This window comes from Leptopilina boulardi, unplaced genomic scaffold, assembly GCF_019393585.1.
Source record: "Leptopilina boulardi isolate dan_hultmark-lab unplaced genomic scaffold, ZJU_Lbou_2.1 LbouV2_55, whole genome shotgun sequence".
Taxonomy (NCBI): Eukaryota; Metazoa; Arthropoda; class Insecta; order Hymenoptera; family Figitidae; genus Leptopilina; species Leptopilina boulardi.
In genome coordinates this window covers 1,186,244-1,213,666 of record NW_026138000.1, presented here as the reverse complement: position 1 = coordinate 1,213,666, position 27,423 = coordinate 1,186,244, and the positions used below count along the sequence as shown (strand labels likewise).

The 27,423-nt window shown below is 28.7% G+C and overlaps 1 protein-coding gene across 1 annotated transcript; it reads right to left on the bottom strand.

The window, feature by feature from the left end:
- Positions 1-548: 548 nt before the first annotated feature.
- Positions 549-27,423, bottom strand: LOC127290044 (structural maintenance of chromosomes protein 3-like). Its single transcript, XM_051318415.1, has 19 exons — positions 27,325-27,423; positions 26,682-26,757; positions 24,693-24,859; positions 23,895-24,065; positions 23,304-23,463; positions 13,289-13,574; positions 12,950-13,115; positions 12,684-12,791; positions 12,333-12,577; positions 12,081-12,224; positions 11,552-11,854; positions 10,180-10,476; positions 9,895-10,102; positions 9,321-9,602; positions 8,914-9,170; positions 8,412-8,577; positions 8,166-8,280; positions 1,008-1,236; positions 549-875 (listed from the first exon to the last, which is right to left on the bottom strand). The coding sequence occupies exons 1-19, from the start codon at positions 27,337-27,339 to the stop codon at positions 731-733; spliced, it is 3,540 nt and encodes a 1,179-aa protein (XP_051174372.1). The 5' UTR covers positions 27,340-27,423; the 3' UTR covers positions 549-730.

Sequence of the window (27,423 nt, the reverse complement as noted above, 5' to 3'; positions counted from 1 at the left end):
GAAACGAAAAAAATACCAGTTTATTATTTTAAATATTTAATTTAAAAAAAAATTTATTTTTTTAAACAAAAAAAAAAAACGAAACAAAAATACAACCAAAAAAAAAAAAAAAACTTTGAGGAATTTGTATAATAAATATTGTTATGCAATGTAAATTTTTGAGTATTACTTTTAAAAATTTAATCGTATTTTTTCAAATTTAATCGAATTTTTATTTATTTAAACTATTTTATTTATTTTATTTATCTTATTTAATATTTATTTATCTTACTTATATTCTAGTTATTTGGAAAAAAAAATTCAAATCTATTAGCAAAATTAAAAATTTATTTTTTCATTCCTTAAAACAAACTAACACATTTGGTTTTTAATTTTATTTTTTGTCAATTCCTAAAGAAATAAAAAAACAGAAAATTTTCTGTCACATCAATTAAAAAATCTAAAATATTTGTTTAAAAATAAAAAAAAAATTTACCACAAACAAAAAAGTAGTGAAATTTTTTTTATTTTTTTAAACTCTTCTAAAAAGCGTCACGAAGACTAAAAATAAAAAATTACGAAATTCGAAAAAACACAAAAAAAACAAATAGTTCAAAAAGAAAAAAAAACGTATGAAAATAAATGAAAATAACGAAAAATAACTGCAATTATTCAAAATAATAAAATAAATTATTAAAATAATAATAATAATAATTTGAAAAAAAAAATATTTTAAATTAAAAACAAAAACCTATTCATCTGGAGAGAATCCACTGTCGTCACCTTCAAAAATTCGTTCAAAATTATTTTCCTCTGTTACAAAGGGAAAAATTTTAGAAAGACCGTTCACATTTATCACTTTAAAAAGTTGCCTTCCACGACAAATGATTTCTGGGCTGAAAAAATTTAAATAATTTAAAATTTTCACAAATAATTTTTTTCGATAATTTTCTTTTTTATTTTAAAACAAAACTTTTTTTCTAGCAAGTGTGAAAAAAAATACGAATTTTATTTTTTTTAATTCTTACTTGTGTGAAACGATGAAAATTTGTGTATTTTGACTGATATTTTCCAAAATATCGCAAAAAACTAATGAATTTGCCTGTGATAATGCAGCGTCAATTTCATCAAAAATAAAAAATGGTGGCAATTCATTTTCAGCGGCAGCAAGAATAAATGCAATCGATACACAACATTGTTCACCAGGTGATAAAGATTTGACAAGTTTCTTAACGCCCGAATATTCCACGCACAAATCTGTTTTTTTAAAAAAAATAATACAATTTTTAATATTATTATAAAAAAATCAAAATTTTTTATAAACAACAGTAAAAAAAAAAAATTTTAACTATCAATTGATTGGTCCACCGGATGCTGAGAAAGGTAAAAATGAAATTTGTGATTTTTTAAAATTTTAAATTAAACGCGGATGCTGAGCTACACTCAAAAATAATTTGGAAAAATTTTCAAAAAATTAAATTCGCTAGATAATTGTTCGGGAATGCCGCCATAGTGATTAGAAGAAAGTTCTGAAAACAAAATGTTAGGCGCACTTTTTGATTGGTCCAGCGGATGCTGAGCTACACTCAAAAAGATTTTGGAAAAATTTTCGAAAAATTAAATTTGCGAGATAATTAATCAGGAATACCGCCAAAGTCTTAACCCGGGAGTCTCGAACAAAAAATGTATGGCGCACTTTTTGATTGGTCCAGCGGATGCTGAGCTACACTCAAAAAGATTTTGGAAAAATTTTCGAAAAATTAAATTTGCGAGATAATGTCTCGGGAATACCGCCAAAAAAATAGGGAAAAAGTTTCGAGCAAAAAATGTATGGCACACTTTTTGTTTGGTCCAGCGGATGCTGAGCTACACTCAAAAAGATTTTGGAAAAATTTTCGAAAAATTAAATTTGCGCGATAATCGTTCGGGAATACCACCAAAAAAATAGGGAAAAAGTTTCGAACAAAAAATGTATGGCGCACTTTTTGATTGGTCCAGCGGATGCTGAGCTACACTCAAAAAGATTTTGGAAAAATTTTCGAAAAATTAAATTTGCGAGATAATTAATCGGGAATACCGCCAAAAAAATAGGGAAAAAGTTTCGAACAAAAAATGTATGGCACACTTTATGATTGGTCCAGCGGATGCTGAGCTACACTCAAAAAGATTTTGGAAAAATTTTCGAAAAATTAAATTTGCGAGATAATGTCTCGGGAATACCACCAAAAAAATAGGGAAAAAGTTTCGAACAAAAAATGTATGGCGCACTTTTTGATTGGTCCAGCGGATGTTGAGCTACACTCAAAAAGATTTTGGAAAAATTTTCGAAACATTAAATTTGCGAGATAATGTCTCGGGAATACCGCCAAAAAAATAGGGAAAAAGTTTCGAGCAAAAAATGTATGGCACACTTTATGATTGGTCCAGCGGATGCTGAGCTACACTCAAAAAGATTTTGGAAAAATTTTCGAAAAATTAAATTTGCGAGATAATGTCTCGGGAATACCGCCAAAAAAATAGGGAAAAAGTTTCGAGCAAAAAATGTATGGCACACTTTTTGTTTGGTCCAGCGGATGCTGAGCTACACTCAAAAAGATTTTGGAAAAATTTTCGAAAAATTAAATTTGCGCGATAATCGTTCGGGAATACCACCAAAAAAATAGGGAAAAAGTTTCGAACAAAAAATGTATGGCGCACTTTTTGATTGGTCCAGCGGATGCTGAGCTACACTCAAAAAGATTTTGGAAAAATTTTCGAAAAATTAAATTTGCGAGATAATGTCTCGGGAATACCACCAAAAAAATAGGGAAAAAGTTTCGAACAAAAAATGTATGGCGCACTTTTTGATTGGTCCAGCGGATGTTGAGCTACACTCAAAAAGATTTTGGAAAAATTTTCGAAACATTAAATTTGCGAGATAATTACTCGGGAATACCGCCAAAGTCTAAACCCGGGAGTCTCGAACAAAAAATGTATGGCACACTTTTTGATTGGTCCAGCGGATGCTGAGCTACACTCAAAAAGATTTTGGAAAAATTTTCGAAAAATTAAATTTGCGAGATAATGTCTCGGGAATACCACCAAAAAAATAGGGAAAAAGTTTCGAACAAAAAATGTATGGCGCACTTTTTGATTGGTCCAGCGGATGTTGAGCTACACTCAAAAAGATTTTGCAAAAATTTTCGAAAAATTAAATTTGTGAGATACTCGTTCGGGAATACCGCCATAGTGATTAGAAGAAAGTTCTGAACAAAAAATGTATGGCGCACTTTTTGATTGGTCCAGCGGATGCTGAGCTACACTCAAAAAGATTTTGGAAAAATTTTCGAAAAATTAAATTTGCGCGATAATCGTTCGGGAATACCACCAAAAAAATAGGGAAAAAGTTTCGAACAAAAAATGTATGGCGCACTTTTTGATTGGTCCAGCGGATGCTGAGCTACACTCAAAAAGATTTTGGAAAAATTTTCGAAAAATTAAATTTGCGAGATAATGTCTCGAGAATACCGCCAAAAAAATAGGGAAAAAGTTTCGAACAAAAAATGTATGGCCCACTTTTTGATTGGTCCAGCGGATGCTGAGCTACACTCAAAAAGATTTTGGAAAAATTTTCGAAAAATTAAATTTGCGAGATAATTAATCAGGAATACCGCCAAAGTCTTAACCCGGGAGTCTCGAACAAAAAATGTATGGCGCACTTTTTGATTGGTCCAGCGGATGCTGAGCTACACTCAAAAAGATTTTGGAAAAATTTTCGAAAAATTAAATTTGCGATATAATGTCTCGGGAATACCGCCAAAAAAATAGGGAAAAAGTTTCGAACAAAAAATGTATGGCACACTTTTTGATTGGTCCAGCGGATGCTGAGCTACACTCAAAAAGATTTTTGAAAAATTTTCGAAAAATTAAATTTGCGCGATAATCGTTCGGGAATACCACCAAAAAAATAGGGAAAAAGTTTCAAACAAAAAATGTATGGCGCACTTTTTGATTGGTCCAGCGGATGCTGAGCTACACTCAAAAAGATTTTGGAAAAATTTTCGAAAAATTAAATTTGCGAGATAATTAATCGGGAATACCGCCAAAAAAATAGGGAAAAAGTTTCGAACAAAAAATGTATGGCACACTTTATGATTGGTCCAGCGGATGCTGAGCTACACTCAAAAAGATTTTGGAAAAATTTTCGAAAAATTAAATTTGCGAGATAATGTCTCGGGAATACCACCAAAAAAATAGGGAAAAAGTTTCGAACAAAAAATGTATGGCGCACTTTTTGATTGGTCCAGCGGATGTTGAGCTACACTCAAAAAGATTTTGGAAAAATTTTCGAAAAATTAAATTTGCGAGATAATTAATCGGGAATACCGCCAAAGTCTAAACCCGGGAGTCTCGAACAAAAAATGTATGGCACACTTTTTGATTGGTCCAGCGGATGCTGAGCTACACTCAAAAAGATTTTGGAAAAATTTTCGAAAAATTAAATTTGCGCGATAATCGTTCGGGAATACCACCAAAAAAATAGGGAAAAAGTTTCGAACAAAAAATGTATGGCGCACTTTTTGATTGGTCCAGCGGATGCTGAGCTACACTCAAAAAGATTTTAGAAAAATTTTCGAAAAATTAAATTTGCGCGATAATCGTTCGGGAATACCACCAAAAAAATAGGGAAAAAGTTTCGAACAAAAAATGTATGGCGCACTTTTTGATTGGTCCAGCGGATGCTGAGCTACACTCAAAAAGATTTTAGAAAAATTTTCGAAAAATTAAATTTGCGATATAATGTCTCGGGAATACCGCCAAAAAAATAGGGAAAAAGTTTCGAACAAAAAATGTATGGCACACTTTTTGATTGGTCCAGCGGATGCTGAGCTACACTCAAAAAGATTTTGGAAAAATTTTCGAAAAATTAAATTTGCGAGATAATGTCTCGGGAATACCGCCAAAAAAATAGGGAAAAAGTTTCGAGCAAAAAATGTATGGCACACTTTTTGTTTGGTCCAGCGGATGCTGAGCTACACTCAAAAAGATTTTGGAAAAATTTTCGAAAAATTAAATTTGCGCGATAATGTCTCGGGAATACCGCCAAAAAAATAGGGAAAAAGTTTCGAATAAAAAATGTATGGCGCACTTTTTGATTGGTCCAGCGGATGCTGAGCTAAACTAGAAAACAAATTCGGAAAAATTTTCGAAAAATTAAATTCACGAGATACTCGTTCGGGAATACCGCCATAGTGATTAAAAGAAAGTTCTGAACAAAAAATGTATGGCGCACTTTTTGATTGGTCCAGCGGATGCTGAGCTACACTCAAAAAGATTATGGAAAAATTTTCGAAAAATTAAATTTGCGATATAATGTCTCGGGAATACCGCCAAAAAAATAGGGAAAAAGTTTCGAACAAAAAATGTATGGCGCACTTTTTGATTGGTCCAGCGGATGCTGAGCTACACTCAAAAAGATTTTGGAAAAATTTTCGAAAAATTAAATTTGCGAGATAATTAATCGGGAATACCGCCAAAGTCTAAACCCGGGAGTCTCGAACAAAAAATGTATGGCACACTTTTTGATTGGTCCAGCGGATGCTGAGCTACACTCAAAAAGATTTTGGAAAAATTTTCGAAAAATTAAATTTGCGCGATAATCGTTCGGGAATACCACCAAAAAAATAGGGAAAAAGTTTCGAACAAAAAATGTATGGCGCACTTTTTGATTGGTCCAGCGGATGCTGAGCTACACTCAAAAAGATTTTGGAAAAATGTTCGAAAAATTAAATTTGCGAGATAATTAATCGGGAATACCGCCAAAAAAATAGGGAAAAAGTTTCGAACAAAAAATGTATGGCAGACTTTATGATTGGTCCAGCGGATGCTGAGCTACACTCAAAAAGATTTTGGAAAAATTTTCGAAAAATTAAATTTGCGAGATAATGTCTCGGGAATACCACCAAAAAAATAGGGAAAAAGTTTCGAACAAAAAATGTATGGCGCACTTTTTGATTGGTCCAGCGGATGTTGAGCTACACTCAAAAAGATTTTGCAAAAATTTTCGAAAAATTAAATTTGTGAGATACTCGTTCGGGAATACCGCCATAGTGATTAGAAGAAAGTTCTGAACAAAAAATGTATGGCGCACTTTTTGATTGGTCAAGCGGATGCTGAGCTACACTCAAAAAGATTTTGGAAAAATTTTCGAAAAATTAAATTTGCGCGATAATCGTTCGGGAATACCACCAAAAAAATAGGGAAAAAGTTTCGAACAAAAAATGTATGGCGCACTTTTTGATTGGTCCAGCGGATGCTGAGCTACACTCAAAAAGATTTTGGAAAAATTTTCGAAAAATTAAATTTGCGAGATAATTAATCGGGAATACCGCCAAAAAAATAGGGAAAAAGTTTCGAACAAAAAATGTATGGCAGACTTTATGATTGGTCCAGCGGATGCTGAGCTACACTCAAAAAGATTTTGGAAAAATTTTCGAAAAATTAAATTTGCGAGATAATGTCTCGGGAATACCACCAAAAAAATAGGGAAAAAGTTTCGAACAAAAAATGTATGGCGCACTTTTTGATTGGTCCAGCGGATGTTGAGCTGCACTCAAAAAGATTTTGCAAAAATTTTCGAAAAATTAAATTTGTGAGATACTCGTTCGGGAATACCGCCGTAGTGATTAGAAGAAAGTTCTGAACAAAAAATGTATGGCAGACTTTATGATTGGTCCAGCGGATGCTGAGCTACACTCAAAAAGATTTTGGAAAAATTTTCGAAAAATTAAATTTGCGAGATAATGTCTCGGGAATACCACCAAAAAAATAGGGAAAAAGTTTCGAACAAAAAATGTATGGCGCACTTTTTGATTGGTCCAGCGGATGCTGAGCTACACTCAAAAAGATTTTGGAAAAATTTTCGAAAAATTAAATTTGCGATATAATGTCTCGGGAATACCGCCAAAAAAATAGGGAAAAAGTTTCGAACAAAAAATGTATGGCACACTTTTTGATTGGTCCAGCGGATGCTGAGCTACACTCAAAAAGATTTTGGAAAAATTTTCGAAAAATTAAATTTGCGAAATAATTAATCGGGAATACCGCCAAAGTCTTAACCCGGGAGTCTCGAACAAAAAATGTATGGCACACTTTTTGATTGGTCCAGCGGATGCTGAGCTACACTCAAAAATATTTTGGAAAATTTTTCGAAAAATTAAATTTGCAAGATAATCGTTCCGGAATACTGCCAAATTCTTTAGCAAAAAGTAGCGAACAAAAAATGTATGGCGCACTTTTTGATTGGTCCAGCGGATGCTGAGCTGAACTAGAAAACAAATTCGGAAAAATTTTCGAAAAATTAAATTCACGAGATACTCGTTCGGGAATACCGCCATAGTGATTAGAAGAAAGTTCTGAACAAAAAATGTATGGCGCACTTTTTGATTGGTCCAGCGGATGCTGAGCTACACTCAAAAAGATTATGGAAAAATTTTCGAAAAATTAAATTTGCGATATAATGTCTCGGGAATACCGCCAAAAAAATAGGGAAAAAGTTTCGAACAAAAAATGTATGGCACACTTTTTGATTGGTCCAGCGGATGCTGAGCTACACACAAAAAGATTTTCTAAAAATTTTCGAAAAATTAAATTTGCGACAAAATCGTTCGGGAATACCGCCATAGTGATTAGAAGAAAGTTCTGAACAGAAAATGTATGGCGCACTTTTTGATTGGTCCAGCGGATGCTGAGCTACACTCAAAAAGATTTTGGAAAAATTTTCGAAAAATTAAATTTGCGAGATAATCGTTCGGGAATACCGCCATAGTGATTAGAAGAAAGTTCTGAACAAAAAATGTATGGCGCACTTTTTGATTGGTCCAGCGGATGCTGAGCTACACTCAAAAAATTGTGGGAAAAATTTTCGGAAAATGAAATTTGCTAGATAACTGCTCCGGAATACCGCCAATAAAATAGGGAAAAAGTTTGGAACAAAAAATGTATGGCGCACTTTTTGATTGGTCCAGCGGATGCTGAGGTAGGTGAAAATAAATTTTTTGAATTTTCGAGGTAATCGAAAAAAAATTTTCATTTGATATTATTGAAAAGAATTAATTTAGTTAATTTAATTTGTTAGAAATTTAATAAATTAAAAAATTAATTTAATTATACTAAAAGTAAATTTAATGAAATATATTTATATTTACCAATTCCAATTAAAGTGTCCTGTACTCCAGGAGCTAGAGAAACGATTTTTCTAACCAATTCACCTCTGCCGTCTGGTACAAATGTATTGAAATATTTATCAAAATTTTGAGATAACTGAAAATGTGAAAAAAGAAAATATAAATTTTGTTATTAAATAACAAATAAATATAAATAATATTTTTTGTATCTTTTTTGTTTTATTATACTTATTTCTTTTTTCTTATGAAAAAAAAAGTTAAACTTACTTTTGTAAATTCTTCCTCTATTAAAACTTCATTCATAATTTGACATTCCCTTCTACATTCATCTAAATTTCCCATATTTTTCAATTGTTCCATCTGAGCTTGAAATTCCACATTAAAATTATTCGTCTTTTCCAATGATTCTTCAACTCTCAAATGAACTTTGTTTCTGGAAAACCAAAAAAAAAAGGAAAAGAAACACCAATTATCTTTATTAATTATTATAAAAGAAATTTAAATATTTTACAAATAATATAATAAATAAATGAAAATAACTGTAAATAATGTTTAATAAATTAATTAAGTAATTTAATTTTCTACTTTTTTAAATATTAAACAAATAAAATAATAATAATTAAATAATATTTAATAAAATAATTTAATTTTCTTCTTTTTTTTTAAACTAAAAATATGAAAATTATCAAGTTTGAAAGAAAATTTCTTTTTTTTTTTAAATAATTTGAAACATTAAAATATGGTTTTTTTTAAAAAAAAAATAAATTACTTAAGCTTCAGAAACTTTTCTTCTGATTTTTGAAGTTTCTCATATAAATCATTATCAGATTGCTTTATAAAATCACGTTCTTTAGAACATTTTGTTTTTGCATTACAAATTTCCTCTTCATATTTTTTTCGACGTTCCTCTAATCTATTGAGTTTTGATTCAATCAATTTTTTTTCTTCTTCCACATTTATTAATTGATTTTCAAATTCATCGCGTTCCAAATCGACTTTCATTAAATTTTCTTCTATTTCTTGAATCTAATTTTTGGAAAAAAAAACAAAAAAAAAAAGTTTACAAAAATAATTATATATTATAAAAAAATAAAAAGTTGACACAAATAATTTTATATTATAAAAAATTTAAAAAAAATTTATATTTTTTTTAATACACAAAAATGAGACAATAACCTTAATTTCAAATTCATGAATTTTTTCCTTAGAATCTTCGAAAAAATTCACAGTCATATTGCGTGATTCAATATCAATGAGATTTAATTTTAAATTTTCAATTTCAAATTCTTTTTCTTCTTTTGATTTGACAATTTTTTCTAAATGATTCTTCATCTTTTCAATTTGGATTTTTAATTTTTTTTCTTCATTTTCTTCAACATTCACAAGAATTTGAGTTGATTTTCTTAATTTAATGCTCGTTTTTTCTAAATCAACAATATCTTTTCGTAAAATTTTTATCTAAAACAAAAGAAGAGAAAAAAATTTAATTATTTTACCAACTGTTGGTAATATAGAAATCTACCTTACCATCAGTTGGCAAAGAATAAAACAACCAAATATCTTCTTAACTTTAATTATTTTACCAACTGATGATAGTATAGAAATCTCCATTATCAACAGTCGATGAAAGAATAGTGACATATCTTCTTTACCGACTGCTGGTAATATAGAAATCTACTTTACCATCTGTCGGCATAGAAGAATTTTTTTTAAATGTAAAATCAAAAAAAAATATTAAATAATCACGAACTTGATTTATCTCCTCCTCCTCCTGTAATTGTGAGAAATAATTTTCATTATTTAAATTATTTTTCAATGATTCAATTTTCAATGAAATTTTTTCAATTTTTAATTGCAATTGATTTCTAATTTGTTTTGCGTCGACAATTTTTTTTAATTGTAATTCTCTTGCGTATTTTTGACGATCTAATTCTAATTTCATTGATAATAAAATTTTTCTGAAATAAAATTTTGAGTTACATTTTCATTTTTTTTTTTTTTTTTTGGTAAATAGAAAGAAAAATTCACAACTTACTGATGATCATTTTTTTCACAACGATTTTTATTTGCCTCATTTGTTTGTTTGTATTGTTCAATTTTCTCATGAATTTCATTTACTTCAAATTGAAGATGTTTCTCTTTATTCGCTAATTCCTGTTTTAATTTATAAAGTTCAGATGGTGAAGTTTTTTTTTTCCAATTACCACCAAAACTCATGCCATTGCCAAATATTTTTAATCCTTCAGTTGTACAACAAAATACATTATAACGTTGTGAAATTGTTTTTGCTGTTTTAAAATCACGACAAACCCAAACATTTCCAAAAACTGATCTAAAAAAAATTTTTTAAAAAAATTTCCATTTCTTTTCGTACCTTTTCTGCTGTAGGTAATGTGGATTCCTACGTCACCGATTGTAGGCAAGGTAGATTTCTACGTAACCGAGTGTAGGTAAAGTAGATTTCTACATAGCCGACTGTAGGTAAGGTAGATTTCTACATAACCGTCTGTAGATAAAGTAGATTTCTATTTAGCCGACTGTAGGTAAGGTAGATTTTTACATGACCGACTGTAGGTAAAGTAGATTTCTACATAGCCGACTGTAGGTAAGGTAGATTTTTACATGACCGACTGTAGGTAACGTAGATTTTTACATGACCGACTGTAGGTAACGTAGATTTTTACATGACCGATTGTAGGTAAAGTATATTTCTACATAACCGACAGTAGGTAAAGTAGATTTCTACATAGCCGACTGTAGGTAAGGTAGATTTTTACATGACCGACTGTAGATAAAGTAGATTTCTACTAAGCCGACTGTAGGTAAAGTAGGTTTCTACATAGCCGACTGTAGGTAAGGTAGATTTTTACATGACCGACTGTAGGTAAAGTATATTTCTACGTAACCGACTGTAGGTAAAGTAGATTTCTACATAGCCGACTGTAGTTAAGGTAGATTTCTACATTAACAGCTGTTGATAATGAATAATTTTTGTTTTGTTTCAAAATTAAAGATGATTTAAATTAAGACAAATATAAGAATTTAATCTTTTCAATAATTGCTGAATAATCGACTGTCGGTAAGGTAAATTTCTGCATTATCATCTGTGGATAATTAAATACTTTTGTTTTGTTTCGAAATTCTAAATTTAAATGGATACAAATAAGTTTATTCGAGATTTTAAGGTTTCCCTCAATTTCTAGATAACCGACTGTATGTAAAAGTAGATTCCTACATTACCAGCTGTCGATAATAAATAATTTTTTCCCTTCAAAATTCAAGATAGAAATTGCTATAGAATTTTTTTTTCCCTATTTCTCCTCTATCAGAATTTTTTGTTTTACTTTTAATTTTTTTTAATGAAAAAAAAACTTATTCTATAGTTAACATATAAAAAAAATACATACTTTATGGCGTCATCATATTTTTCATCGTAAATCAACATATTCAATGCATTGACAATATTTTCGTCATCGATATTTTTTTGTCTAAAACGAATACGATCAAGGGGGAAAAAAATTGCCTTTCCTGGAAGATTTAAATTGCTCATTTGTTCAATTAATTTTAATGAAAAATTTGTACTCTCAACGAGAAAATAAAATAAACGTCTTCCTCCAATACGATCAATTAAATATTGATAATTACGATTTACTACTTGAAAATTATTCAATAATAATCCATAATATTCATCTGTATTATCACCACTAATTCTGTAGACAAAAGAAAAGAAATTTTTTTGTTTTTTTTATAAACAAAATTAAATATTTCTTTTATTGTAATAATTATTATTGTTTTTTTTTAATTATTTCTAAGAAAATTAGAAATTAAATTTTAATTATTTCTAATTAAATACATTAAAATGAAAATTCTCTAATTAATCTATTATTTTTGTGAGAAATTTATTGCTTTGTATTTTAATTTAAAAATAAAATTTACCTGAAAGATTCAATAACTTTTTCAACGCTCGTTATTGCATCATAAATTTCTTTTTTCATACAAGTACGAAATTTTCCATCAACATCCGCTAATTTCGATTTTACTTCGACAAGAATTTTTTCTTTTTCATAAAATTCATCTCGTCTGGAAATTTTAATATTAAATATTTATTTTATAAAAATTACGTCACTTTTTTCGTATCCACAAAAATTGACAAAAAAAAAAAAATATTTTAATAACAAAATAACTAACAATTCTGCTAATTTTTTTGAAAATTCAGAAATTATTTCATTTTGAAATGTTAAAGTAATGGCGGCAATTTTTGATTCTTCAGATTTTATTTTCTCCTCTAATTCAAAAATTTTTCTCTCAAATTCAATTTTCTCATTTGTATCAGAATTAATTTGTACTTTTATTTTTTCCAATTCCATTTCATATTCAACTTTTTTCTCTTGTTGTTGAATAATTTCATTTTTCAATAAATTTTCCCTTTCGTTCTGTAATTATAATTGGGAATTTAAATTTGACAAATAATAATAAAATTAAACAACAAAAAATAGAAAAAAAAAAGAAAAATAAATAAATTATTCCTCCTTTTTTTACCTGATCGGAAGAAATTTGATATATATTTTTTTTCACGTAAATCTCCTTAAATTGAGACAATTTCGCGGCTTTTTGTCTTTCAATTTCATCATGATCTCCAGGAATTTCCTTGTATTTGAGAAGAAAATAATAAAGAATAGAAAGTTAAAACAAAAAAAGTAAATAAATAATTACAAAAAAAAAATAAATACAAAAAAAATAATTACAAAAAGAATACAAAATAATACTAAAAATTATGTAATTTTGTATTTTAAAAAAAAACTCACAATTCTCGGAGAAACAATTTCAAATTCGGCCATTTCGCGAATTTTTTCATCCAATTTTTCTTTTTCCATTTTTTCATCATCAATCAAATTTTTTAATTCTTCTTCCAAAATTTCAATTCGAGAATTAATTTCCAATTTATTTACTTCATTACTTTTATGTTTAGTTCTGGTGAAAAAAGAAATTAAAAAATTTTTAAATGTAAAAAATAATAATAAATAGTAAATAGTAAATAATAATAATTTGTTTTATAAAAATTTAATGTATTTATAAATAATGTTCAATTTTTATTAATTTGAAAAAAAGTAATTAAAAAAAGAATAAGAATAAAATATACATACGATGAATTATTGCCAATTTTTTTGATATTTTCCAATTCATTTTTCAATAATATCAACGAATTTTCCAAATTATTGCATAATTCGTCAGTTTTGGAAAATTCAATTGCAACTTCAGTTTCCATTCTATTATTTTGCCTTATTTTATCATTAAATTCTTTTAGATTGTCCTCAATTTTTTTTATCTTACGAAAAGCAATTATTCGTATTATCGAATCAATTTCACCTTTTAATTGTTTATATTTTTTCACATCCTGATATTTGCCTTCTAAATATTCAACATTCATGTCTGAAAAAAAATAAAAATAAAATAAAATAAAACAAGTTGTAAATTCAGATGTTCATTACATGAACATTCTCCTTCCATTTTACGATCAGCAAAAAAATTTGCTTCCTCATGGAGAAAGCATTAAAATTGAAATAAACATACAAAAATAATATTAAAAAAAAAACCATTTAAGTACCTATACATTTGAGTTAAATTTAAAGAATTAATAGAAGTTAAAAAATCAAAAATTCATATTTTAACCGAAATTTCTAAATATTAATGAAAAATAATATATAATTTATAATTATTTACAATTATATCGATTCATTTTAATGCGAGGAACACAATTATTTTATATTTAAACTTGAATTTAAATAAATAAATAATTTTTCATCTAAAATGTGTATTTTATATTTTTAACTTTCATTAATTTTTTCATTTTCCAGGAAAACATTCTATCCACAGTACAAGTAGTAGTACAAGTAAATATTTAAATGGACAGGTTTGCAATTTTGTTAGTAATACAAGTAAATATTTCGTCAGACATTCTTGATTTGACCTTCAAACGACCTTGAATGACCTTGAATGACCTTGACTTGACCTTCAAATGACCTTGACTTGACCTTCAAATGACCTTGAACGACCTTGACTTGACCTAGACCTTGAGTGAAGCTTTTTCTCAGTAGTATTACTCAGCAGTAGTACAATTTTCTCAGTGGTATTACTCAGCAGTAGTACAATTTTCTCAGTAGTATTACTCAGCAGTAGAACAAATTTCTCAGTAGTATTTCTCAGCAGTAGTATAATTTTCTCAGTAGTATCACTCAGCAGTAGTACAAATTTCTCAGTAGTATTTCTCAGCAGTAAAACAATTTTCTCAGTAGTATCACTCAGCAGTAGTACAATTTTCTCAGTAGTATTACTAGCCAGTAGTACAAGTAAAAATTTAGTTGGACGGGTTTGCAATTTTGTTAGTAATACAAGTAAATATTTAGTCAGACATTCTTGATTTGACCTTCAAACGACCTTGAATGACCTTGACTTGACCTTCAAATGACCTTGAATGACCTTGACTTGACCTTCAAATGACCTTGAACGACCTTGACTTGACCTTGAGTGAAGCTTTTTTTCAGTAGTATTACTCAGCAGTAGTACAATTTTCTCAGTGGTATTACTCAGCAGTAGAACAAATTTCTCAGTAGTATTTCTCAGCAGTAGTACAATTTTCTCAGTGGTATTACTCAGCAGTAGTACAAATTTTTCAGTAGTTTTACTCGGCAGTAGTACATTTTTCTCAGTAGTATTACTCAGCAGTAGTACAATTTTCTCAGTGGTATTACTCAGCAGTAGTACAAATTTTTCAGTAGTTTTACTCGGCAGTAGTACACTTTTCTCAGTAGTATTACTCAGCAGTAGAACAAATTTCTCAGTAGTATTTCTCAGCTGTAGTACAATTTTCTCAGTGGTATTACTCAGCAGTAGTACAATTTTCTCAGTAGTATTACACAGCAGTAGTACAAATTTTTCAGTAGTTTTACTCGGCAGTAGTACAATTTTCTCAGTAGTATCACTCAGCAGTAGTACAAATTTCTCAGTAGTATTTCTCAGCAGTAGTTCAATTTTCTCAGTAGTATTACTAGCCAGTAGTACAAGTAAAAATTTAGTTGGACGGGTTTGCAATTTTGTTAGTAATACAAGTAAATATTTAGTCAGACATTCTTGATTTGACCTTCAAACGACCTTGAATGACCTTGACTTGACCTTCAAATGACCTTGAATGACCTTGACTTGCCCTTCAAATGACCTTGAACGACCTTGACTTGACCTTGAGTGAAGCTTTTTCTCAGTAGTATTACTCAGCAGTAGTACAATTTTCTCAGTGGTATTACTCAGCAGTAGTACAAATTTTTCAGTAGTTTTACTCGGCAGTAGTACACTTTTCTCAGTAGTATTACTCAGCAGTAGAACAAATTTCTCAGTAGTATTTCTCAGCTGTAGTACAATTTTCTCAGTGGTATTACTCAGCAGTAGTACAATTTTCTCAGTAGTATTACACAGCAGTAGTACAAATTTTTCAGTAGTTTTACTCGGCAGTAGTACAATTTTCTCAGTAGTATCACTCAGCAGTAGTACAAATTTCTCAGTAGTATTTCTCAGCAGTAGTTCAATTTTCTCAGTAGTATTACTAGCCAGTAGTACAAGTAAAAATTTAGTTGGACGGGTTTGCAATTTTGTTAGTAATACAAGTAAATATTTAGTCAGACATTCTTGATTTGACCTTCAAACGACCTTGACTTGACCTTCAAATGACCTTGAACGACCTTGACTTGACCTAGACCTTGAGTGAAGCTTTTTCTCAGTAGTATTACTCAGCAGTAGTACAATTTTCTCAGTGGTATTACTCAGCAGTAGTACAATTTTCTCAGTAGTATTACTCAGCAGTAGAACAAATTTCTCAGTAGTATTTCTCAGCAGTAGTATAATTTTCTCAGTAGTATCACTCAGCAGTAGTACAAATTTCTCAGTAGTATTTCTCAGCAGTAAAACAATTTTCTCAGTAGTATCACTCAGCAGTAGTACAATTTTCTCAGTAGTATTACTAGCCAGTAGTACAAGTAAAAATTTAGTTGGACGGGTTTGCAATTTTGTTAGTAATACAAGTAAATATTTAGTCAGACATTCTTGATTTGACCTTCAAACGACCTTGAATGACCTTGACTTGACCTTCAAATGACCTTGAATGACCTTGACTTGACCTTCAAATGACCTTGAACGACCTTGACTTGACCTTGAGTGAAGCTTTTTTTCAGTAGTATTACTCAGCAGTAGTACAATTTTCTCAGTGGTATTACTCAGCAGTAGAACAAATTTCTCAGTAGTATTTCTCAGCAGTAGTACAATTTTCTCAGTGGTATTACTCAGCAGTAGTACAAATTTTTCAGTAGTTTTACTCGGCAGTAGTACATTTTTCTCAGTAGTATTACTCAGCAGTAGTACAATTTTCTCAGTGGTATTACTCAGCAGTAGTACAAATTTTTCAGTAGTTTTACTCGGCAGTAGTACACTTTTCTCAGTAGTATTACTCAGCAGTAGAACAAATTTCTCAGTAGTATTTCTCAGCTGTAGTACAATTTTCTCAGTGGTATTACTCAGCAGTAGTACAATTTTCTCAGTAGTATTACACAGCAGTAGTACAAATTTTTCAGTAGTTTTACTCGGCAGTAGTACAATTTTCTCAGTAGTATCACTCAGCAGTAGTACAAATTTCTCAGTAGTATTTCTCAGCAGTAGTTCAATTTTCTCAGTAGTATTACTAGCCAGTAGTACAAGTAAAAATTTAGTTGGACGGGTTTGCAATTTTGTTAGTAATACAAGTAAATATTTAGTCAGACATTCTTGATTTGACCTTCAAACGACCTTGAATGACCTTGACTTGACCTTCAAATGACCTTGAATGACCTTGACTTGCCCTTCAAATGACCTTGAACGACCTTGACTTGACCTTGAGTGAAGCTTTTTCTCAGTAGTATTACTCAGCAGTAGTACAATTTTCTCAGTGGTATTACTCAGCAGTAGTACAAATTTTTCAGTAGTTTTACTCGGCAGTAGTACACTTTTCTCAGTAGTATTACTCAGCAGTAGAACAAATTTCTCAGTAGTATTTCTCAGCTGTAGTACAATTTTCTCAGTGGTATTACTCAGCAGTAGTACAATTTTCTCAGTAGTATTACACAGCAGTAGTACAAATTTTTCAGTAGTTTTACTCGGCAGTAGTACAATTTTCTCAGTAGTATCACTCAGCAGTAGTACAAATTTCTCAGTAGTATTTCTCAGCAGTAGTTCAATTTTCTCAGTAGTATTACTAGCCAGTAGTACAAGTAAAAATTTAGTTGGACGGGTTTGCAATTTTGTTAGTAATACAAGTAAATATTTAGTCAGACATTCTTGATTTGACCTTCAAACGACCTTGACTTGACCTTCAAATGACCTTGAACGACCTTGACTTGACCTAGACCTTGAGTGAAGCTTTTTCTCAGTAGTATTACTCAGCAGTAGTACAATTTTCTCAGTGGTATTACTCAGCAGTAGTACAATTTTCTCAGTAGTATTACTCAGCAGTAGAACAAATTTCTCAGTAGTATTTCTCAGCAGTAGTATAATTTTCTCAGTAGTATCACTCAGCAGTAGTACAAATTTCTCAGTAGTATTTCTCAGCAGTAAAACAATTTTCTCAGTAGTATCACTCAGCAGTAGTACAATTTTCTCAGTAGTATTACTAGCCAGTAGTACAAGTAAAAATTTAGTTGGACGGGTTTGCAATTTTGTTAGTAATACAAGTAAATATTTAGTCAGACATTCTTGATTTGACCTTCAAACGACCTTGAATGACCTTGACTTGACCTTCAAATGACCTTGAATGACCTTGACTTGACCTTCAAATGACCTTGAACGACCTTGACTTGACCTTGAGTGAAGCTTTTTTTCAGTAGTATTACTCAGCAGTAGTACAATTTTCTCAGTGGTATTACTCAGCAGTAGAACAAATTTCTCAGTAGTATTTCTCAGCAGTAGTACAATTTTCTCAGTGGTATTACTCAGCAGTAGTACAAATTTTTCAGTAGTTTTACTCGGCAGTAGTACATTTTTCTCAGTAGTATTACTCAGCAGTAGTACAATTTTCTCAGTGGTATTACTCAGCAGTAGTACAAATTTTTCAGTAGTTTTACTCGGCAGTAGTACACTTTTCTCAGTAGTATTACTCAGCAGTAGAACAAATTTCTCAGTAGTATTTCTCAGCTGTAGTACAATTTTCTCAGTGGTATTACTCAGCAGTAGTACAATTTTCTCAGTAGTATTACACAGCAGTAGTACAAATTTTTCAGTAGTTTTACTCGGCAGTAGTACAATTTTCTCAGTAGTATCACTCAGCAGTAGTACAAATTTCTCAGTAGTATTTCTCAGCAGTAGTTCAATTTTCTCAGTAGTATTACTAGCCAGTAGTACAAGTAAAAATTTAGTTGGACGGGTTTGCAATTTTGTTAGTAATACAAGTAAATATTTAGTCAGACATTCTTGATTTGACCTTCAAACGACCTTGAATGACCTTGACTTGACCTTCAAATGACCTTGAATGACCTTGACTTGCCCTTCAAATGACCTTGAACGACCTTGACTTGACCTTGAGTGAAGCTTTTTCTCAGTAGTATTACTCAGCAGTAGTACAATTTTCTCAGTGGTATTACTCAGCAGTAGTACAAATTTTTCAGTAGTTTTACTCGGCAGTAGTACACTTTTCTCAGTAGTATTACTCAGCAGTAGAACAAATTTCTCAGTAGTATTTCTCAGCTGTAGTACAATTTTCTCAGTGGTATTACTCAGCAGTAGTACAATTTTCTCAGTAGTATTACACAGCAGTAGTACAAATTTTTCAGTAGTTTTACTCGGCAGTAGTACAATTTTCTCAGTAGTATCACTCAGCAGTAGTACAAATTTCTCAGTAGTATTTCTCAGCAGTAGTTCAATTTTCTCAGTAGTATTACTAGCCAGTAGTACAAGTAAAAATTTAGTTGGACGGGTTTGCAATTTTGTTAGTAATACAAGTAAATATTTAGTCAGACATTCTTGATTTGACCTTCAAACGACCTTGAATGACCTTGACTTGACCTTCAAATGACCTTGAATGACCTTGACTTGACCTTCAAATGACCTTGAACGACCTTGACTTGACCTTGAGTGAAGCTTTTTTTCAGTAGTATTACTCAGCAGTAGTACAATTTTCTCAGTGGTATTACTCAGCAGTAGAACAAATTTCTCAGTAGTATTTCTCAGCAGTAGTACAATTTTCTCAGTGGTATTACTCAGCAGTAGTACAAATTTTTCAGTAGTTTTACTCGGCAGTAGTACATTTTTCTCAGTAGTATTACTCAGCAGTAGTACAATTTTCTCAGTGGTATTACTCAGCAGTAGTACAAATTTTTCAGTAGTTTTACTCGGCAGTAGTACACTTTTCTCAGTAGTATTACTCAGCAGTAGAACAAATTTCTCAGTAGTATTTCTCAGCTGTAGTACAATTTTCTCAGTGGTATTACTCAGCAGTAGTACAATTTTCTCAGTAGTATTACACAGCAGTAGTACAAATTTTTCAGTAGTTTTACTCGGCAGTAGTACAATTTTCTCAGTAGTATCACTCAGCAGTAGTACAAATTTCTCAGTAGTATTTCTCAGCAGTAGTTCAATTTTCTCAGTAGTATTACTAGCCAGTAGTACAAGTAAAAATTTAGTTGGACGGGTTTGCAATTTTGTTAGTAATACAAGTAAATATTTAGTCAGACATTCTTGATTTGACCTTCAAACGACCTTGAATGACCTTGACTTGACCTTCAAATGACCTTGAATGACCTTGACTTGCCCTTCAAATGACCTTGAACGACCTTGACTTGACCTTGAGTGAAGCTTTTTCTCAGTAGTATTACTCAGCAGTAGTACAATTTTCTCAGTGGTATTACTCAGCAGTAGTACAAATTTTTCAGTAGTTTTACTCGGCAGTAGTACACTTTTCTCAGTAGTATTACTCAGCAGTAGAACAAATTTCTCAGTAGTATTTCTCAGCTGTAGTACAATTTTCTCAGTGGTATTACTCAGCAGTAGTACAATTTTCTCAGTAGTATTACACAGCAGTAGTACAAATTTTTCAGTAGTTTTACTCGGCAGTAGTACAATTTTCTCAGTAGTATCACTCAGCAGTAGTACAAATTTCTCAGTAGTATTTCTCAGCAGTAGTTCAATTTTCTCAGTAGTATTACTAGCCAGTAGTACAAGTAAAAATTTAGTTGGACGGGTTTGCAATTTTGTTAGTAATACAAGTAAATATTTAGTCAGACATTCTTGATTTGACCTTCAAACGACCTTGACTTGACCTTCAAATGACCTTGAACGACCTTGACTTGACCTAGACCTTGAGTGAAGCTTTTTCTCAGTAGTATTACTCAGCAGTAGTACAATTTTCTCAGTGGTATTACTCAGCAGTAGTACAATTTTCTCAGTAGTATTACTCAGCAGTAGAACAAATTTCTCAGTAGTATTTCTCAGCAGTAGTATAATTTTCTCAGTAGTATCACTCAGCAGTAGTACAAATTTCTCAGTAGTATTTCTCAGCAGTAAAACAATTTTCTCAGTAGTATCACTCAGCAGTAGTACAATTTTCTCAGTAGTATTACTAGCCAGTAGTACAAGTAAAAATTTAGTTGGACGGGTTTGCAATTTTGTTAGTAATACAAGTAAATATTTAGTCAGACATTCTTGATTTGACCTTCAAACGACCTTGAATGACCTTGACTTGACCTTCAAATGACCTTGAATGACCTTGACTTGACCTTCAAATGACCTTGAACGACCTTGACTTGACCTTGAGTGAAGCTTTTTTTCAGTAGTATTACTCAGCAGTAGTACAATTTTCTCAGTGGTATTACTCAGCAGTAGAACAAATTTCTCAGTAGTATTTCTCAGCAGTAGTACAATTTTCTCAGTGGTATTACTCAGCAGTAGTACAAATTTTTCAGTAGTTTTACTCGGCAGTAGTACATTTTTCTCAGTAGTATTACTCAGCAGTAGTACAATTTTCTCAGTGGTATTACTCAGCAGTAGTACAAATTTTTCAGTAGTTTTACTCGGCAGTAGTACACTTTTCTCAGTAGTATTACTCAGCAGTAGAACAAATTTCTCAGTAGTATTTCTCAGCTGTAGTACAATTTTCTCAGTGGTATTACTCAGCAGTAGTACAATTTTCTCAGTAGTATTACACAGCAGTAGTACAAATTTTTCAGTAGTTTTACTCGGCAGTAGTACAATTTTCTCAGTAGTATCACTCAGCAGTAGTACAAATTTCTCAGTAGTATTTCTCAGCAGTAGTTCAATTTTCTCAGTAGTATTACTAGCCAGTAGTACAAGTAAAAATTTAGTTGGACGGGTTTGCAATTTTGTTAGTAATACAAGTAAATATTTAGTCAGACATTCTTGATTTGACCTTCAAACGACCTTGAATGACCTTGACTTGACCTTCAAATGACCTTGAATGACCTTGACTTGCCCTTCAAATGACCTTGAACGACCTTGACTTGACCTTGAGTGAAGCTTTTTCTCAGTAGTATTACTCAGCAGTAGTACAATTTTCTCAGTGGTATTACTCAGCAGTAGTACAAATTTTTCAGTAGTTTTACTCGGCAGTAGTACACTTTTCTCAGTAGTATTACTCAGCAGTAGAACAAATTTCTCAGTAGTATTTCTCAGCTGTAGTACAATTTTCTCAGTGGTATTACTCAGCAGTAGTACAATTTTCTCAGTAGTATTACACAGCAGTAGTACAAATTTTTCAGTAGTTTTACTCGGCAGTAGTACAATTTTCTCAGTAGTATCACTCAGCAGTAGTACAAATTTCTCAGTAGTATTTCTCAGCAGTAGTTCAATTTTCTCAGTAGTATTACTAGCCAGTAGTACAAGTAAAAATTTAGTTGGACGGGTTTGCAATTTTGTTAGTAATACAAGTAAATATTTAGTCAGACATTCTTGATTTGACCTTCAAACGACCTTGAATGACCTTGACTTGACCTTCAAATGACCTTGAATGACCTTGACTTGACCTTCAAATGACCTTGAACGACCTTGACTTGACCTTGAGTGAAGCTTTTTTTCAGTAGTATTACTCAGCAGTAGTACAATTTTCTCAGTGGTATTACTCAGCAGTAGAACAAATTTCTCAGTAGTATTTCTCAGCAGTAGTACAATTTTCTCAGTGGTATTACTCAGCAGTAGTACAAATTTTTCAGTAGTTTTACTCGGCAGTAGTACATTTTTCTCAGTAGTATTACTCAGCAGTAGTACAATTTTCTCAGTGGTATTACTCAGCAGTAGTACAAATTTTTCAGTAGTTTTACTCGGCAGTAGTACATTTTTCTCAGTAGTATTACTCAGCAGTAGTACAATTTTCTCAGTGGTATTACTCAGCAGTAGTACAAATTTTTCAGTAGTTTTACTCGGCTGTAGTACACTTTTCTCAGTAGTATTACTCAGCAGTAGAACAAATTTCTGAGTAGTATTTCTCAGCAGTAGTACAATTTTCTCAGTAGTATCACTCAGCAGTAGTACAAATTTCTCAGTAGTATTTCTCAGCAGTAGTTCAATTTTCTAAGTAGTATTACTAGCCAGTAGTACAAGTAGAAATTTAGTTGGACGGGTTTGCAATTTTGTTAGTAATACAAGTAAATATTTAGTCAGACATTCTGAATGTTTGATATTTTCTCAGTAGTATCACTCAGTAGTATTACTCAGCAGTAGTACAAGTAAATATTTTGTCAGACACGTTTTTTCTTAAAAAAATCGAATAAAATAGATTATTCTTATTCTCTTACAATTTAGGTTCAATTGCTAGGTTTTTTTAAGGTAATTTGTGTTTGTTGAAGGTTAAAAAATAATAGAGACATGCTGTTTAATTTGTACCTGTTAAAGTTATCTTTTAAACAAAAAAGGGATCTACACACACACACACATACATACATCCGGACAATTGATCAGGATCTCATATAACATGTTTCTATATAGAGAAAAATGTGTTTTCGACACTTTAAAAATTTTTTTTAAACGAAAGGACTACAAACCTTCTTCCACGAGGAAGCAATAAAAAAGAAATAAAAATAATAATGTTATAATTTTCTTTAAAAACATTAATAATGAATTTTTTGTGATACAAATATTTACCTAATTTTTCGCCAACTTCATCGAGAATTGATAGTTTTTCTTGAAATTTTTCATCTAAATCATTAATTGTTTTTTCCATATTTTTCGTAAATGTCATACCCGAAATATCTTCAAATATTTCCAATCGATCGGAATTTGATATTTTCACAATTCTCGTTGCCTGAATTTTATTTTAAAAATTAAATAAATAATTTAAATAAATAAAAATATTCTTTGATATAAAATGAAAAAAAAACATTTTTAAAAATTAATTTAATTTAAACAAAAGCAGAAACAATTTTTTGAAAAATTTATGTACAATTTAACATTTTACGAGAATAAAGAATAAAGAAAAAAAAAATTATACAAAAAGTATTTTTACAAATTTCGAAATAATTCAAATTTTGAAATTTCGTTTTTTTTTGTTTGAGAAATAAATAGAAAAAAAATTTGAAATTAAAAAATTAATTTAATAAAAAGACAATAATATTAAAATTAAAATTTTAATAAATAAATAAAAAAAATAAATAAAAATTATTTTAAAAAAAAATTGAACAAAGAAACATTATCATTAAATTAAAAATATTAAATAAACTTGTTATTTTTTTTTACCTCATCTTGCATGACAATATAAGGTGGACGTTTATATAAAATTCGAGCACGTGACAAACACTCGAAATAATCAGTTTTAGTAATTTTTCTATCATTCAGAATATAAATATTTTTGTACAAATTATTTGTTATTTCAATTTGTCTTGCAAATGTCACAATATCTTTGTCCATCTGCGAAATAAATTTATTTAAATATGGAAAAAAAAATTGTTTTTATTTTTTTTTTTTTTTAAATAAAATTGTCAGATGAAAGGAAAAAAAAATTAACAAAATACAAAAAAAAAAAATGTCTAACAACTGCTAGGAAAAAATTACCTAACTTTTCTCTGAGAGAAATTAAATTAAAAAATTTTTATTTTGATCAAATAAAATTTATTTTGATACAATTATATCATTTGCCTGTGTCTATTATCCACTAATTTTATATTTATTTGAACTAAATAAATAATGTTTCGTAAAAAATAAAATATTTAAGTGAAATAATTAAACTAATTGAGGGGACGTATAAATATTCTCAAAATTTAATTTAAAAGAATTTTTACGGCGTCAAATTTTAAATTAAAGAAAAAAAATTATTAAAAAATAAAAAGAAAAATTTTTAATTACTTTTTTATTCAATTTTCTTTTTGGAAAGCTGTTTATTCAATTTTTTTTGGAATTTTTTATTATTATTTATTATTTTATTGTTAGTTTCGTTTCCTATTATTATTATTATTATTATTATTATTATTATTATTATTATTATTGTTATTAATATTAATTATTATTACTATTATTATTATTATAAAAATTTATTACCAGAAATCTGTTGTCATCGTCTGCAATTGTTATTTTAATAAACATAGATTTTTTTTTATCATTAAGAAATGATAGTATTTCATTATCAGTTGAACATGGATAATCATTTGTTAAGACAAATTTTATGGCTAATAAAAAATTACTTTTTCCAGCTCCATTGTGTCCAACTATAAAAACGAAAGAAAAATTAATTATCAAAAATTTTCAAGTATTATTAACAAAAAAATGTTTCTTCGTTTTAATTAATTTTTTAATTAAAAAAAAAAAATTGTATATAAATCGAAAAATATTTGATGACAAAAATTAAAGTATTATTATTATTATTATTATTATTATTATTATTATTAAAAAAATATTGTTAAAAAAATTTTTGTATTAACAGGCCTCGGTTATTTAATTGATTTTGAATTTAAATGTTTTAAAATAATTGAATTTTAGTTGATTTTGAATTGATAATTTAGAAAATAATTGAATTTCAATCGAAATTTTGCAAAATAATTGACTTTTAATTGATTTTGAATTGAAAATTTAGAAAATTTTCCTAAAAAAAAAAAAATCCTACGACTGTATTCTTTGGTACAAATAAAAAAAAAATAAATAATTGAACTTCAGTTAATTTAAGATAGAAAATTTTGGAAAATAATTGAAAATTTTCAAAATAAATGAATTTCAAATTAAGAGTTTTGAAAATAATCGAATTTTAATTGATTTTGAATTGAAATTTTTTAAAATAATTGAATTTTAGTTGATTTTGAATTGATAATTTAGAAAATAATTGAATTTCAATTCAAATTTTGCAAAATAATTGACTTTTAATTGATTTTGAATTGAAAATTTGGAAAATTTTCCTAAAAAAAAAAAAAAATCCTACGGCTGTATTCTTTGGTAGAAATAAAAAAAAAAATTGAACTTCAGTTAATTTAAGATAGAAAATTTTTGAAAATAATTGAAAATTTTCAAAATAAATGAATTTCAAATTAAAAGTTTTGAAAATAATCGAATTTTAATTGATTTTGAATTGAAATTTTTTTAAATGGATTGAATTTTAATTGGTTTTGATTTGAAATTTTTTTTTTAGAAATAATTGAATTTCAAAAATATTTTGATTTGAAAAATTGCTTTCAGATAAATGAATTTTTAAATAATTAAATTTCAAGTGATTTTGAATTAAAATTTTATTTTTTTTTTTTTTGATAATTTTATTAGCTAATTTTTGTTTGAAATTATAAACAATTATTAAATTTTCATAAAAATTTTAATTTGAAAAATAGTTTTAAAATAATTGAATTATTTGTTAATTGAATTTCATTAAAATTATTTTTCAAAAAAAAAATAATTAATTTAGTGAAGAATTTTTGTTTAAAAATTTTGTTAAATACCTAATTAAAATAAAAAAGATATGCATTGTGTACTAAAAAAAACGTATTTTGTTAAAAATTAAAAAAAAAAATTTTTAAAAAGTCGAAAAAGTCCCATTTTATTAAAGTAAGTCGAAAAAAGTTGTATTTTTGAAAAAAAAGTCGGAAAAAGTCGTATAATCCGAGGCCTGTATTAATTTTTTTTTTAATTCGAAAGTAAATCGAAAGAATTTAGAAAGAAAAAATTAAATAATTATTTTATTATTGTTATTATTATTATTATTATTATTATTATTATTATTATTAAAATATCGTTAAAAAAACATTTGTAGATTTTTTTTTCAAATTTAATTGTAAATCGAAAGAATTTGGAAAGAAAAAATTAAATAATTCTTTTATTATTGTTATTATTATTATTAATGTTATGATTATTATTATTGTTATTATTATTATTATTATTATTATTATTATTATTATTATTATTATTATTATTATTAAAATATCGTTAAAAGAATATTTGTAGATTTTTTTTCTTCAAATTTGATTATAAATCGAAAGAAATTGAAAGGAAAAATTAAATTATAATAATAATAATAATTATTAAAATATCGCTAAAAATAATAAATTTTACCAATAGTATTGAGACCAGGATGAATGTCAGTCCAAAATAATTCATTACTAATCGATAAAAAATTTTCGATTTTCACCTGAAACAACAAAAATTATTTTCTCCTCTCAAAAAAAAGGAAAAAAAAATAATAATTCGAAATCTTCGTAATTTATAGAAATGGCGTAAAAAACGACTCTGGAAAAAATTTCATTATAATTTTGCCATTATATAATTATAATCGAAAAACTAAATCGTAATATATATATATATATATAGAAGAAAATAGATTTCGAAATTTTTGAAATTATGTTAAAAAGAAATTTGTAAATAAAAAATTAAAATTAAAAAAAAAGACGAGAAAAACGTTAAATTAACCTCAAAAAAAAAATTCATTATTTCTTTTTACTAATGTTCGTTAATATTTATTTCATTTAAATTTAATAAAATAAAAAAAAAACTTTATATACGAATAAAAGTGTTGAAAAATATTTATAGCATTTTTTTTCTAATACCAAATTCCTCTATAGGAATAAAAAAAAAAAAATTCGTAACCAAAAAATTAACCTCGAAAATTGGAAAATTAAATTTAGAAAATTTTCAATTTATATTATTAATTATTAAGGGAAAATTATAAAAAATCATGAAAAAATATGTATTCACTCACCTCTTTAATGTGCATATTTAATGATTTAAACACTCACAATATTTATTTTAACAACGAAAAAAATAATTGACAGAAACAATACTATATTTGGATGAAGAC